The 14,716-nt window shown below is 43.6% G+C and overlaps 1 protein-coding gene across 3 annotated transcripts; it reads left to right on the top strand.

The window, feature by feature from the left end:
- The first annotated feature begins 953 nt into the window (after positions 1 to 953).
- Positions 954 to 9,884, top strand: RWDD4 (RWD domain containing 4). 3 transcript variants are annotated; one of them, XM_014449420.2, is made up of 8 exons: positions 954 to 1,072; positions 1,571 to 1,680; positions 1,760 to 1,907; positions 2,949 to 3,066; positions 6,699 to 6,748; positions 6,874 to 6,876; positions 7,530 to 7,601; positions 8,153 to 9,884. In XM_014449420.2, exons 1-7 carry the CDS (start codon positions 968 to 970, stop codon positions 7,560 to 7,562), a joined length of 567 nt encoding a protein of 188 aa, XP_014304906.1. In that variant the 5' UTR covers positions 954 to 967; the 3' UTR covers positions 7,563 to 7,601; positions 8,153 to 9,884. The 3 variants fall into 3 exon arrangements, with proteins under 3 accessions (XP_014304906.1, XP_006107487.2, XP_023603952.1); XM_006107425.3 differs by having other exon boundaries at positions 955 to 1,072; positions 7,530 to 9,884; XM_023748184.1 differs by having other exon boundaries at positions 976 to 1,072; positions 1,575 to 1,680; positions 7,530 to 9,884.
- Positions 9,885 to 14,716: the final 4,832 nt, after the last annotated feature.

Below are 14,716 nucleotides of genomic sequence, written 5' to 3'. Positions count from 1 at the left end.
AATGTTCTACTGTTCTTCTTACTGTCCTTCAGGGTTTTTACAAGTTGTGTATCATTCTGTGGGGAGGGTCACAAGTATAAAATGTGTAAGTAATGCTTTTTCACGCTCTTTCTGTCCAAGATGTGTAAGTAATGCTTTTTCATGCTCTTTCTGTCCAAGCTGCTTTTCGGCAGAGTGATGAAGGCACGTGCTCTGTGGTTGCTTTAAACCTAATCTTATCCCCCACCCCCGTTTGGAAAGGGAAAATAGTGAGATTTTCTTCACAGGACTGATGTGAGAATTAAGTGAGGTAACACACTGTCAAATGCTTCGCAGTGCCTGGCACATAGTTTTGAAGTATTAGTATCAGTATTGTGTTGTGTTGGTATGTCCATCTACACTAATAAAGGAGAAAGATGCAAATTGACCGTCACTTTGCGACGCCCACCAGCCAATCAGGAGTGAGTATGTGAATTAACCAACAAAGATGGTGGGTTAATTTGCATACGTAGGCACCGAGCGGCCGGGGGTGGGGCAGGAACATCCCCAGGACCCAGGCACTCTGAGCCAGCACACAAGCAAGCGGCCAGGGGCAGGGCGGGAACGTCCCCCGCACGAGTGAGCAGACAGCAGGGCCCTGCTTGCCCCTGGCCATGGCAACGAGGGGCAAGCAGTCCCCCGCAAGGCCCCCACAGAGAGCAGACACCAGGGCCTGCGGTGGCATCAAGCAGGCAGGTCCGCAGAGAGCAGAGAACCACGGGGAGCAGGCCTAAGCCGTCAGTAGGACATCCCCTGAGGGCTCCCAGATTGGAGAGGGTGCAGGTCGGGCTGAGGGACCCACCCCCCACCCCCATGCACGAATTTCGTGCACCGGGCCCCTAGTGTATATTATAAACATCTAAGGCCAAATATGTTAGTCAACTTTTATGTAGTGGAGTGGGCTTGAATCAGACACTCTATTTCTAACCCATTTGTACCACTAAACAAAATGCACTTGATTCATTTCTTTCAGATGGAACTGGAAGCATTACGTTCTATATATGAAGGAGATGAAAGTTTCCGGGAATTAAGTCCAGTTTCATTTCAATATAGGGTAAGACATGACATGAGTAGGAGCATTTACTACTTTACTGAAGAAGACTAAAGGTTGCTATAAATGCTGATTTTGTTTTTAAATTTAGTGGTTTGGATTTACTATGTTTTTGGATTTTCTGAAGCATTTAAATGAAGACACATCACCATGACATCAATTAGTTAGTTAGTTAGTTAGTTAGTTAAAGCCTTGCCTGAGGATATTTTTTTCATTGATTTTTAGAGAAAGTGGAAGGGAGGGGGTGAGAGAGAGAGGCATCAATTGGTTGCCTCCCACATGCTCCCTAGTGAGGGAGGGGCACGCGAGGGAGGATGTCAAACCTGCAACCCAGGTACATGCCCTTGACCAGGAATCGAACCCATGACCTTTGGTGTGCAGGCTGATGCTCTAACCACTGACCTGACCATGAGCATTGGAAGGGATTCATTCTAAAGATTATAATTAAATATTCTGTGTTTGCATCATTTTCTACAAGCCTGAGAGTTCCCTTTTCTTCAGATAGGTGAAAATGGTGATCCCAAAGCCTTCCTCATAGAGGTTTCCTGGACAGAAACATATCCCCAGACCCCTCCCATCATATCCATGAACGCTTTCTTCAACAACACCATGTGAGTAGGGTTTTATTTTCAATGGGGTTTTTTTACACTCTTGCTTTTCTGCTAGCAATATATTTCTTGTGCATTCCAGATCCTCAGCCGTGAAGGAGAGCATATTAGCCAAGTTACAGGAGGCGGTGGAAGCCAACCTCGGCACCGCCATGACCTACACGCTGTTCGAGTACGCCAAGGACAACAAAGAGCAGTTCATGGAGAATCACCATCCCGTGAACTCTGCGGTGAGTGTGCCGTTGGTTTTTCCAGATTTTCTTATTGTTTCAATTTCACTGTTAGTAGTTAATTTGAACTAGTTTTTTAATTGGAAAGAGATTGTTGGTTTAAAGTGAATTACATCTGAGTTAAATAAGAACAATGAATTTAGATTTCTTAGCTTCCATGTAACTTTAAAAATTTTACTCTCCAGATTTTACCCTTCCTATAAGTCTAGAATACTTCATGTACCCACCAAAACTGATATTGTAGAATCCATATTTTCAAGTTTATTTCCTCATAAAACTCAGAAAGGCGATTTCTTATGTAGAGCTAAAATATGTATGACATTTTTTATGAGGGTTATTTCATTGTAAGTGGTTTTGCCACAGTTCAGTTTGAAGGTATGGCAGTTTAAGGAGACTTTATTGTATGGGAAAAGTATACATTTTTTTCTAGAATTATTTTAGGGAAGAAGCCTCTTTGATGACCATGAGCATCTGTGTATTAGCCCCTTTGCACCACGTCCTGCGCTAAAAAATGTCTGTGGTCAGTGCTGAGTTTTGTCTGTGAACCAAGCTGTACACTGACAGCAAAGACCATGTCCTGTACTTGAGCGGTTCTGGGTTCCACGTGCCCAGCAGAGCACAGAACACTGAGTGGCAGCTGGAGAAGCAGTTTGCCCAGCTGTATTTTAAATATTTCCTTCATTTCAGGGAACTAGGGTATTCTTAAGTATTTTTCTAAAGACTTATTTAAATTTCCAAATAATAGCAAATTAACTAAATTGTAAAATTACCATGGAACTTCAGAGCTTCTGCATAATGCTGGTGTCAGATCTTCTTGCTGAGGGTCCTGGTTGCAACAGTTGCACTAGTATTGGGCCCATCAGTGTGCATTCTAGTGAATCCAGTACACTAAGTTCACCTGTACTAATAAACGAATCTAACAGTGGAGGTTTCTTTTACTTCACTAGTCTAAAAATTATCAACCTGTTTCAGGATGTAGCCATATTTTGTGTAATTCAATAAGCTTAAGACATGGGTCTAAGAATTATTTTTTCCCCCTAGACATCCATAAGCAATATCCTCTCAGTTGAAACTCCTAATGTAGTCCCATCCAGTAAGAAAAAAGACAAGAAGGAACAGCTTACGAAAGCCCAAAAACGCAAGCTGGCAGATAAAACAGGTTTGTGTTTGTTTTTTCTTTTTGTGACAAAAAGGAATGCATTGCTTTTTATTGCGCTGTCGGTGCTTAATAACTATGTTTCCAGTTAGAGGATTAGTCTCCACTCTTTATTCTGGGGACAGTTGGATCAGAGACTGTCAGGGCACAGATGTGTATTGAAAATACTTTCTCCTTCCCCACAAGAGAGAGCCATGTGAGAAGAAGGTAGATGAGCACCAAAGTAACTATAAATCAGTCCTGACTTTCAGGAGCATTAAAGCAGCATACGGGCCCTAGCTGGTTTGGCTCAGTGGATACAGCATCAGCCTGCGGACGGAAAGGTCCCAGGTTCAATTCCAGTCAGAGGCACATGCCCGGGTTGCAGGCTCAATCCTCAATAGGGGGCATGCAGGAGGCAGCCAATCAATGATTCTCTGTCACCATTGATGTTTTTATCTCTCTCCTCCTCCCTTCCTCTCTGAAATCAATAAAAATATATGTTAAAAAAAAAAGAATAGCATACAGGTGTGTGTCCTACTTGTACCCTCTCTGCCATGTGTGGGATTTTCCTGTTTGTTTACCTCTATGTCAGATATGTGTATTATTGAAAACTTCTTGAAATATAGCTTTCATATGAAATGAAGTCTGGTACACCATTTGATCTTAGCACAATAAATACTTTGATGTTTTTGTCTATAGTAGACTTACTTACACAACAGCAATGAAATTTAAGAATGGAATTCCTGCCGAAACCGGTTTGGCTCAGTGGATAGAGCATCAGCCTGTGGACTGAGAGGTCCCAGGTTCGATTCCAGTCAAGGGCATGTACCTGGGTTGCGGGCACATCCCAGTGGGGGATGTGCGGGAGGCAGCTGATCGATGTTTCTCTCTCATCGATGTTTCTAACTCTCTGTCTCTCTCCCTTCCTCTCTGTAAAAAAATCAATAAAAATATATTTAAAAAAAAAAAAAAGAATGGAATTCCTGTCCTGCCTGGTTTGGCTCAGTGGATAGAGCTCCGGCCTGCGGACTGAAGAGTCTTGGGTTCAAATCCAATCAAGGGCACATACCTCAGTTGCAGGCTCGATCCCCAGCCCCGGTTGGGGCGCGTGCAGGAGGCAGCCAACTGACGTGTCTCTCTCACATGGATGTTTCTCTCTCTCTGTTGCTCCCCCTCCCACTCTCTAAAAAATCAATGGAAAAATATCCTTGGGTGAGGATTAGCAACAGCAGCAAAAAGGTGGAATTCTGTGTCTTAAACCAGAGTCATTTCAGGTGGACCTTTAGAAGTGTATTGTAAACCCCAGCTTATATCAGCAATAATGTTTTACCCTTTTCTTTAACCTGAAAATTGGCAAATTATATCAACCTGTAAATCTTTTCCTAGTTAAATATAATGATATTACCGTGTGTGCTTGTAGACATTTGTATACATGTACACGTGTGTGCATATATTTACGTCTGTATGTGTGTGTTACTGGTGCTAGGTTACAGCTGCTCTTTATTGAGAAGAACTGACCCTTTTACTTTGGTGATAAGGTTTAAAATAGTGTCCTTTTTAAAATATAGTGCTGGTAGTTTTCTGGTTATCTATGTTTTGTTTAATGTCTGTGGCAGAATAAAAAGATAGCAATCTGTATTGACCCTCAAAATACATTTTTGAAATTGTAATGGTTTGTAAAATAAAGTCTGGGAATCCATTATGTATACCAAAGTCAAAGCAGCATAAATACAGCATCAACCACTAAAGCAGTAAGTTGTTAGCTGTTACAGCCTGTTTTCTAGAATTTGGGTTCATCGCTTTTTGGAATGTTTAGTATCTGTGTCAGTTCATTACCAGTTGCTTTCCTACATGATGACCTCTGGTCATTCCCTTTTCTTACTGTACCCCTACCTCCGTCTCCTTGATGATGCCCACCTAAAACCCGTTATCTCCCTGTGATACAGCACAGGGGCTTGTGGCTTGGAGCTCACATTCTAAATAGAGCTGATATGGGACAGCCATGGCTGGCACTGTGAGTGAGTTTTGGTTCCCCAGGCTGGTGATCTGCCTCATTTCCTCCTAACCAGGAATCGGGGGGGATAAGACTCCTCTTGGAATGAAGGAGAAAAGAACCATTAGCATCTAAAATTGAGCCCCAGTAATATTGCTTCTCTCCTGTAATAATCAAAGGCTTGCTTTCTGTTTCCCTTGCTATAAAATTAATGTACTTGTTTCAAATATAGATTTTTGTACATTTTCTAAAATGAGGCATACAAATACATCAAGCATAAAGGAAATCAAGCCATTAGACTACTAGAGGCCCGGTGCATGAAAATTCATTAAACTACTAGAGTCCCGGTGCATGAAAATTCATGCACTGGAGGGGGGGTCCCTCAGCCCGGCCTGCCCCCTCTCACAGTCCGGGAGCCCTCAGGGGCGGGAGGCGACCCAGTGATCAGGGGAAGGCAACGCCCCATCACACCTCTGCTGCTGCCACTGCCGGCAGCGCAAGCCTCGGGCAGCTCTGGTTACCTGAGCCTCGGGCGGCCCTGAGAGGCTGGGGGTGAGGGGACTGGGGGACTCCGGAGGCAGGCGGGCGGCAAGGTCGGGCCTGCCTGGCGGCGCTTGCCACCCTGGCAGGGATGAGGGGACTGGGCACCGCCATCTTGTGGCTGTGGGTGCCACCATCTTTGAGGGCGGGGCAGTAATTAGCATATTCCCTCCTTATTTGCTGTGGGCGCCGCCATCTTTGCAACAGTGTGAGGGCCAATTATCATATTCCCTCTTTATTAGATAGAATTCTTTAAATTTGAATATTTTATTAAAGGCATGAAATTCTTTTACTTTAGATATTATACATTCTTTTTTTTTTAATATATTTTATTGATTTTTTACAGAAAGGAAGGGAGAGAGATAGAGAGTTAGAAACATCGATGAGAGAGAAACATCGATCAGCTGCCTCCTGCACATCTTCCACTGGGGATGTGCCCGCAACCCAGGTACATTGCCCTTGACCGGAATCGAACCTGGGATCTTTCAGTCCGCAGGCCGACGCTCTATCCACTGAGCCAAACCGGTTTCGGCTACATTCTTATATAAAAGTCCAACCTGCTTTAAGCACTCCCAACAGATTAAAGCCCTGTTTAAAAATGTCAGATTAAGTGGTGACTATTTGATCAGGACACAGGAGTTGGTAAGTTGACCAGGCCTCCTCTTAATCTTGAGCCAAACGTTTGTCTGTGAGGCCTCTTGTCTTGAGCCCAGCTTCCTGGAGTGAAGCACCGGCACATGGAACAGTAGCGACACAGCTTCTCGTGGAGATAAGCTGTGCCCTGTGAGAGCAGCAGGTTCTCTGAGCAAGTCCTTGGAGCTGACAAGTGGATGGGTTTCTCCTCCTGGCATTACCCGCTCACCTCCGTACTTTTCCCTGAGGCCAGGTTTTGTCTAGAATGAAGTTAGGGGACCGTCAGAGGGCACACGTGAAGCACTTGGCTGTGCGCCCAGGAAACTGCTTCCAGGCACGGTGACAATAGGCTGCTTCTCAGCATGGTGTTACGTAACTTAAACTTTATCTGCCGTGCAGAATGGGATATACATCCTATGTATTTGAATATTCACTTAAAAATCACTGATTGGTCTTAGAAACAAAGTTCCTGTTTTTTCTCCTCTAGATCACAAAGGAGAGCTCCCTCGAGGCTGGAACTGGGTGGACGTGGTGAAGGTACACAATCCTTACTTCCCGCCTCACGCCCTGTGGCATTGCCATCAGTACTGACGCTTTCTCTCCCGTTTTCTCCCCCCGCCTCTGGGTTTCCCTGGGACGTCTGTTTCCTCTCCTACACTCAGCATGTAAGTATTTGTAACTGCGATGAGGTATGATGTTTGTGTACGTACACCAGAGAATGGGCTTGCTTCACTATGACTCTAAATTAGTGACGATATGGAAACTGAAGAAACGCGTCACAGGAAGATATGCTTTGATTTCTTAGGAGAAATTAGGCATTTTATTTAGGTCAGACCGTAGTTGTAGTTTCCTATCGTTATCAGGAAAGATTTTCTGTTTTTGTTGTTTTAAATTGTTTACTTCCATTTTGAATTTTTCTGCCAACTACTCTCAGTATTTTTCTTGCACGAATTTGTAGCTTCAAATGTATTAAACTGATACCTCACACAGTGCCAGTCCTGTCAGACGTAACTAATATAATCCAAGGAGAGTTAAAGATAGCATTTTAGTGAGGACCTAATGGGCATATTCTTACAGTTTATTTTAAAGTCAGCTGTTTGGGCCATGGGATGCCTTTTCCATAAAACTGTTTAAAATAATCTTTGTGCTTCTAGTATGTAATATAAAAATAGGGGGTGGAAGCTGGAGGTGGTTTAAGTTCCCAAACCTTGCTGTCTCTGGTTCCAGGAGCTGTAAATGCTTACCTTTGATATGAAGTGGAAATAAGTCAATATGATAGCTTAAACTTGTTGAATATTTCTTTTATCTTTTTTCATAGTTAAGCAAAAGTGGCACTAAAGATGATGAATAGCACTTGGAATTGGAAACAAGGGAAGAGCATCCTTAAAAAGTAAACTGGGTTCAAACTCGTCACTCTTTTCTGGCATTGAGGTGGCTTTTTATAAAACACTTTTTTTGTATGTTTCTTACATAAAAATGTTTTCAGCTGAAAGCTCATGAAGAGATTTGGTTGTATTAAATTATTTTCACAAACTTGCCTTAATAAAAGGTGAAATGTTACTGTTTAATATACTTTGGAAGCCTTTTGAGCTTTGTCAGCGGAATAAGGGGAATAATAAGTAACCAGTGTTAACTTATATGATCTTATTGTAGTAGATGTGATCTTTTTTTTTTAAGACTTTTTCAAAACTCCTGTCCCAGGGCATAGAGCACTGAGTGAACAATTATTCCGAAGCATGATCCAGATTCATAGGCTTGTCCTCTTAATCAAGTGTTCATCTCTTCTTTCTCTCCATTACTGAGGCATAACTTGCTTCAGAGCAACTTAAATCCTGGTATTTGAGCTTTACACATGATATTCTTTGTAATGCCTCCCACCCCCACCCCAGGGTGAACTGCTTCCCTGTAATAAGTGAATATTGGTTTATGCTTTTCTCTCAGTTTGGGTCATGATGTTTGATCATGAGAGCTTTCCATGGTGTGTGGAAGAGGAGAATATAAAAACGGATCTGTCTCATACATCAGACAGCATCTGAACAGAAGTGCTGGTTCCAATTTAAACATTTCTCTTCACTGCACTACCAAGACAGGAGTACAAGATGCCTTAATATTTAATTTTTGTATTGTTGGAGCCAGTGGTCTTAATAAATTCCTGTTTATCTGCTATCGTACATCTTTTGTTGTTTGGTAACTGAGGTCTTGTAAATGACTTAGCATAAAACCACATTCCGTGTTTTGTTCCAAGTATTCAAATGCATTTCTCACCCCGAGCATCGTCGTAATAATAGAAGTATTTCAAATGCTGAACTGTAGTACGTGCTTGATTGTTTTTTTAATCATGAAAAGAGGAAACCGTTAGTGCAGTTTTACCAGGGGGTTACTGATGCCTTTGTGCGTTTTACAGTGATTCTGTTTCTGCTCCCAGCTTTAAAAATACTTAGGGCTGCTGCTGCAGGGTCCCAAAGAGACGTTGCTGGTTCCTCAGCTGCACTGTGCGGTGTGGGTCTGCGTTGTTGAAGAACAATTACAGTTTTCAAAAGTTTCCTTAGCATAAGAGCAGTCTGAGTTGTGTTCATGGTTTTTACTGAGCTAACACTGGCTTCAGTTAAATTATGAAGTAATTATAATTATGGTGAAGAAATTTAACCTCATTTTTAAAAGCTGAGTAGCATTTTATTTCTTGAAACTAGAGGCCCAGTGCACAATTTGTGCACAGGTGGGGTCCCTCAGGGTGGCCTGCGGGGATTGGGCCCCAGATTGCGCCCCCAGCCTCACAGCCCTGCAGCCCCACCTGGCACCCCACCGTGGCCTGGCGCCGCCCCCTCACTTGTTCCACCATCATGCCTGCAGGGTGATCTATCGGGGCCAGGGCCCCCCGCCCGGCTCCATCAGCACCTGGGAGCCAGGCAGCAGCCCCGCCCCCCCATTGCCACCACTGGTCGCCATCTGCGGGGCGATTGGTCAGGGTCGAGCCCCTGCCACTGCTGCTGCTGGTTGCCGTCTGCGGAGCAATTGGCGGGGCAGTTGGGCCCCCGCTCACACCCGCCTTGGCCTGGCACCGCCCACTCACCTGCTCCACCATCCTGCCCTGGTCCCGCTCTCGTTGCGGCCCATCGGGGTCATCAGCACCTCCACTGCCGCCCGCCATGTTCCGCGCCGACCCCTGGTGGTCAGTGCACGTCATAGCGAGCAGTCGAACTCCCGAGGGGACAGTTTGCAGATTGGGCTTTTATATAGAGGTAATATGATAGAGAGAAACATTAAAATTCAGGGCTACTGAAATATGCCGACTTTGTTTTGGGGTTGTGTCCGTACTTTTTTATTGTGTTGATTTGTCTGTTGTTTTTAAAGAAGCTACTACATCTGCTAGTGGAAGAAAAGCCTTTGTTTTGCTCCGAAGAGTCTGAAACTGTTCAAGCTTATCACGGTTCATAGATTACAAAGAATAACGCTAGTAAAATGCCAATGAACTATTTTTACTCTTTTTATATGACATGTACAGATTCCGGGAGGCAATGGTGGCAGTGGTGCCTCTTACCTCCTTATGTGACTCTTGAACATTCTCTCATCAATAGTGCCATCACTGTTCAACACTCCCAGTATATTTTCTCAAACTGTTTACTTAAAGTTGTATGGAATGGCATAATTAATAAGCAATAAAATCTGGACTACACACAATGGTGTTTCTACGTTTTATTTCAAGTGACTTGAGGGAGAATTGTTGATTTTGTAAACGTGCATAGTCTTAGAGTGCAAAGTGTACCCTCCTACTAGAAACTGTTCAAGCTATTGGATTAAAAAAATGATTTTTAAATGAGCTGATGGGAAGATAAGGAGTACCCGGTCTAAAACATTAAGTGAAAGCTGGACCCTTGAGGTTAAGGACAGCTTTTTGTTTTCAAGCTTCAGGGGCCCAGAGGCAGGAGGTGAAGTCCAGGGTTAGTCGGGGATGAGGGATCACACATACACCACCCTCCCTGCTTGAGGCTGAGCACTGTCCCCCCGAGGGAAGTTTCCATCTTGAACTTTGTTGATGGAGGGGTGAAATGTAAATATACATGCATGTACTCTCCTGACCACTTATGCATGTAAATGTAAATAAACATGCATGTGCCTCTCATGAATTCCAGCCCAGATTCCTCCCCATATAGACCATCTGAGAAAACAAACAAAAACCTCAAGCTGGGATTTCCGTTTGAAGTGGCACCAAGTGGGTAGAGCCCTGGACACCATAGAAACGACCGCAGATTCTCTCTGGAAGAACCCACCTTCCGAAGAAGCCCGCCCATAGAGTCCGGGACTGTATTCTCACAGTCACAGCCCACAGCACACCAACGCAGGCGCTGTGAGAGCCTGCTGAGGAGGAACGGGGGAGTAAGAGCCTCAAGAGTAGATACTCAATTACTCAGAGATTGAGTAAGGAACAACAAGCTATTAAAGTTATCAAGTAGATTTGGAAAAGAACCAAATAGAACTTCTCAAAATGAAAAAGAAATTGACATTCAAGCTGCAGATGAAGTGTTGCTTGCCAAGTGTATAAATGCCCTGCAGAATGGAATAGGGTTTTGGACTCGCTCTTATTTTGATCATAGCATTAGTATGTCCGTCCTTCCGCATCCTTTCTCACAAGCCCCCATTTTAGATTAGCTGGGTGGGTCACACCTTCATAGAGCTCTGCTCCGACTACAGGTGTGCCCCACCTGAATCTTGTGTGTTTTCATTAAGCGATAGAACAACAACGAAGTGATAAATGTATGATCTAAAGTGTGTGTGTCAGGCCCAGCCAGCATGGCTCAATGGTGGAGTGTCAACCTATGAACCAGGAGGTCACATTTCAATTCCCTGTCAGGGTATACACCCAGGTTGTGGGCTGGATCCCCAGTATGGGTCGTGCAGGAGGCAGCCGATCAATGATTTTCACTCATCATTGGTGTTTCTGTCTCTACCTCTCCCTCTCTGAAATCAATAAAAAATATTTTTTTTTTAAAAAAGTGTTCATCAGGCTGCAGTTTGTGGTCCATGAGTGACGGAATCACTGAGGGACTTAACCAGCAGCGCTTTGGTGGAATGGAAGAGGAGGAGGGAACAGAAAACACCAGTGTGTCCTGCAAGCTTTAAGGGTATTTGTGTGTGTATGTGTGGATACTGTGTAAAATGATTTCTTAAAGTGAGTAATGGTGAAAAGGGGGTTTGAACAAGCCATTGTCAGAGCTTGCAAATGATGGAACAAACTTTATATGACGATCTTTTTAAAAATGCAACATGTGCTGTTCAATATGTCAGGAACATAAATCATTAATTTTGCATTTTTCCTAAAGACCAATTCAGTAAAGCTACATTGCATAGTGTAATGGGAGAGGAGCAAAACATCTGATTTTGAGTAGGATCCTTCAACGACTTATAATGATGAAAATCCTTGCCTGATAGTTTTTGCTTGCTGAAGAACTGAGAACATCTAAGAGCTAATGCCTGAATAAATAATTTTAGCTAATTTCTTACGGATAGGAACCAAGAATTATAAAATTAGTTCAATTATCCCACCATTTCTAGAGGAATACTTGTTTTCTTCCTGGGTTTTCTATATAAATCCAGCTCCCAAATTAAATTGTCATAATCGTCAGATGGTGGTGACCAAACAGGAAATATTTCCGCTGCCCATTTCTCTCTATTTTGCTGTTGGTGTCTGGGAAGTTGTATGTTCTGTGAGGCCTTCTGGACCTGTCATATGCCCCTTTCTGTGGCTCCCACAAATATTTGGCCTGTTGGGACACTATCGATATTTTAAGGAACAACACATCTCTGCCCAATTTTTTCCATCAACAAAAGAGAGCGCAACTTACAAAAGGAGGAAACTCAGGGAGGAAAGCGCTGATGGTTTGATAGGACTGTTTAATTGTTGAATGTGGAGCACAGAAAGACAAGGAGAAAGGTTTCCTCTCTATGTGGACTTCCAGCGGGTAAGCCTCACCATGTGGACTGAGACTTTGTTCCTGCTCCTGCTGCGAAGTGAAACAGCCCTGGCTTTGGGGGGGGGAGGCGGGGGGCGTTATTCTGAATGACTGTCACCTTAGCTGTGAAGGGACATGCGCGGGTTTGGACCCTTGTATCCTGGGAAAATAATCCCACTGAAGTTTCTTTGGAAGCAAACACTTTATTAATGTCTACATTCTTTTGACTGTTGTAATCTTAAAAATCACTATCTTCAAATTCTACCCAATCCTATTACTTTTTTCACACACGAAAGTTGAAACCGTTTCCTCCTCTGTTCTATTTCTCTGAAGATCACTCCGTCTAGAATTTGCCAGTTTGCCATTTCACTTGACCAACACGGACTACGCTAGAACATTCCTTACCTTCCAGGGGCTGCTCAGAAGTAGTTTTACATTGATGGGTGCTGGTCATTTAGAACCTTGGTGATAACAGAAATAGGGGGTTTGGCTATACCAGTGGCCAGCCATCTGCTAAAGAAAATTGTAACTCCCACGACACGCTGACAAATGCCTTCTGTTAAATTTCCCTTCATTTCTATATTTTTCTTTTATATGTCAATGTTTTTAAATTCCTTATTAATTTGTTATTTTTATCAAAGTCGTACATATATGTAGTCTTAGAAGTCAAATAGTTCTACACGGCTTTTACCGTAAAAAGATCACTTTCTCTGCCACACTTCCTACTGACTCCTACCCCACAAAGGTAGTTGCTCGCAACAGTGTTTAGCTTAAACCGGCCCACACCCTGGTTGATGAATCAAAGGGTGTGGGAGAAATAGACATGCATCAGAAATGACTCCAAGGTTTTGACCTGAGCAAGTGCAAAAAAGCAATTGATAGAATTATGTATTCTCCCTACATTATTCTAGAAATTTAAAGTAATCCCAGTGATTGCAACTGGATTTTTACACACACACACGCACACACAACAACCTTGCCCAGCTGGTGTGGCTCAGTGGTTGAGCATCGACCTATAAACCAGGAGGTCATGGTTCAATTCTATCACTCTTCATTCCTTTCTGAAATCAATAAAAATATATTTACCAAAATAAGCTTATTTTGAAGTTCTTAAGGAAAATTAAGAATACTAGAATTTCTAGAAAAAAATATTGAAAAAGAAGGGTAATAAAATGAGATTAGTTCTACCAATTATTTCAGACAACAAGAATTAAAGTGATAAGGTGCTGGCACCTGCTCCCATCAATGACATGAAATATTCTGCAGAAACAGACTAAATCTGTATAGGAATTTGACATGTGATCACTCTAGAAAATATAGGACCTTCAATAAATGGTATTAGGACAACTGGATAGCCACGTAGGAGGAAGAAAAGGGAAGACCTTCCTACCTCACACTTTACATCATCGTAACTTCCAGATAGATGGAGAAAAAAGGAAATGTTGAAGAATTTTAAATGTATCTCAGGATGAGACAAACTTTCTTAACTCTGAAGTCATAGAGAAGATGCTAAGTTTGATGACATAAAAGTAAAAAAAAAAAAAAGCCTGCTTTGGAAAAAAATTCCATAAATAAGATAAACAACAAACTTACTTTCAATATGCACATTATTTATCTATATATATAAAACCCTAAGCAACCGGTATGACCAAATGATCGGTAAGACCAAATGATCGGAACGACTGGAACGACCAGTTGACCAGTCACTGTGATGCACACTGACCACCAGAGGACAGATGCTCAACGCAGGAGCTCCCCCCTGGTGGTCAGTGTGCTCCCACAGCCAACCTCCCGCAATCCCCCCAGCCGGCAAGCCCCCATCAGCCCACCACCCACCCACCATGGTGGTTGCGAGGTGGCGAGGGAAGGAGGGGGGGGGGCGGGAACTGCGCAGTGGTAGGGCACTGATGGTGGCGTTGATGTCCAGCGTCCGTTCCTTCTGCACCCGGCCCAGCGACCATCGCCTCCTCTCCTGACCCCACAGGGGCCTTTGGGCCTGGGCTGGGGCAGGGAACCAGGGGTGGGTGGCGGTGGACACAGCCCCTTTCCCAGGGGGGCCGAGGGCCAGCTCCCTCTTCAGGGCCGGCAGCCTTCCCCCAGCCAACCAACCTCCCATGGTCCCTCCCCCTGTCCCTCCCCCCGGCCAGCAGACCCCGATCAGCCCTGATTGCCGGCCAGGCCTAGGGACCCCACCCGTGCACGAATTCATTCACCGGGCCTCTATATATATGTGCATATATATGTAAAGCTCTTGGAAATTACCAAGAAAAAGAACAACTTAATAGAAAAATGAGCAGAGTATGTGGTAATTTCAGAAAAGGAAATGTAAGATAAAATTGTGATAAGATTCTATTTTCCTCACGGGATTGGCAAACACTGAGAAGTTTGGTAACACCATTCATTTTTGAAGGTGTGAGGAAACGGTTCTCCCTGGCGAAGGTTCTGAGTGTAATTTGGCACAGCCTCGATGACAGACAGTTTAGCAGTATCTATCCCAATCACACCAGCACTTGGCCCAGAAATTCCACTTGTCGGAACGAACGTCCCACCTCTGTAC

Source organism: Myotis lucifugus, unplaced genomic scaffold, assembly GCF_000147115.1.
Source record: "Myotis lucifugus unplaced genomic scaffold, Myoluc2.0 scaffold_1184, whole genome shotgun sequence".
Taxonomy (NCBI): domain Eukaryota; kingdom Metazoa; phylum Chordata; class Mammalia; order Chiroptera; family Vespertilionidae; genus Myotis; species Myotis lucifugus.
The sequence above is the reverse complement of the archived record's forward strand: the minus strand, read 5'-3'. Positions and strand labels throughout refer to the sequence as shown.

Bases quoted from the DNA above. Each gene is read 5' to 3' on its own strand.
- RWDD4 (XM_014449420.2), top strand. From the start codon at position 968: ATGCACTTGATTCATTTCTTTCAGATGGAACTGGAAGCATTACGTTCT. The intron at 1,073-1,570 runs GTAAGACATGAC...CCTTTTCTTCAG, and splicing joins CAGTTTCATTTCAATATAGG to ATAGGTGAAAATGGTGATCC. The intron at 3,067-6,698 runs GTTTGTGTTTGT...TTTCTCCTCTAG, and splicing joins CAAGCTGGCAGATAAAACAG to ATCACAAAGGAGAGCTCCCT.